The sequence below is a fragment of the Arachis duranensis genome, chromosome 6, assembly GCF_000817695.3.
Source record: "Arachis duranensis cultivar V14167 chromosome 6, aradu.V14167.gnm2.J7QH, whole genome shotgun sequence".
NCBI classification, from domain to species: Eukaryota; Viridiplantae; Streptophyta; class Magnoliopsida; order Fabales; family Fabaceae; genus Arachis; species Arachis duranensis.
Window position 1 is genome coordinate 10,525,322 of NC_029777.3, and position 892 is coordinate 10,526,213.

General features: G+C 39.5%; 1 protein-coding gene across 1 annotated transcript in view; it reads left to right on the plus strand.

The window, feature by feature from the left end:
• Positions 1-892, plus strand: part of LOC107492644 (chromatin-remodeling ATPase INO80) — a gene marked incomplete in the record, with an annotated part of 10,444 nt that continues 9,552 nt past the window's right edge. The window contains 3 exon segments of the mRNA XM_052262940.1: positions 1-207; positions 483-570; positions 782-888. Of these exon segments, the coding sequence (XP_052118900.1) occupies positions 148-207; positions 483-570; positions 782-888 (255 nt within the window).

Below are 892 nucleotides of genomic sequence, written 5' to 3' on the forward strand. Positions count from 1 at the left end.
ATCCTTTCTCTTTCTCCTCGCTCCCCCACCTTATCCTACGCACCCCTCCTTAGGGTTCTTCTTCTTCTCTTTCTCTTCCTCTTTCTTCATGCTTCGTCGGAGAGTTAGGGTTTTCTCACTTCAGACTTCATAGTTGCTTCACAGCACATGGATCACAGAACAAAGTCGAAGGACTCGCTCAACTACTCTACTCTCTTCAATCTCGAGGTTCGTTGCATTTCGCTCTCCCGAGCTTTTTCTTTCTTCGTTTTTCGTTTGATTCCGCTTGTTCTTCAAAAGCAGTGTGTTCTTCGGACCTTTGATGTCTGGGATGGGGTTTATCAAACTGGAAATTCTACCCGGCTTTTTCTCCCCGGGTGATTTAGGTTGAATTGTTAATTACGTTTTTAGGTAGAAAGAGGAAAAAAAAAATCAAGGCCTTGTTATGGTTGTTTGTTAATTTCTTTTATTGTTTTTCTATTTCTGATTGCATTGTTTTGTAGTCTTTGATGAACTTTCAACTTCCAGAACAAGATGATGATTTCGATTATTACGAAAATAGTAGTCAGGATGAGAGCAGAGATAGCCAAGGTAAGCGTTATTCAATTTCCTTTTTTTCCCTCTTTTAACTTCGTTGTTTATTATATGTGCTTATTTTCAGCTTGAGGGGGTCTTTATTTAGTTGGATTTATATGATTGTGAATTATGGTTATATTTTGATATTACTGTTTTTGGTACTGATTTGTTGGTTTAAGAGCTTTGGATTGAAGTGTAATTTGTGTCATCGGGGTGCTTCTGTTAGTAGGTAGGGCTGTTGCAAATTACAGTAATGGGAATATGCGTGGTAAGGAGGTGAGTTCGGCGAAGAAGAGGAAGTGGTCTCAGAACGGGGACAATGAGGAAAGGAGCAGTT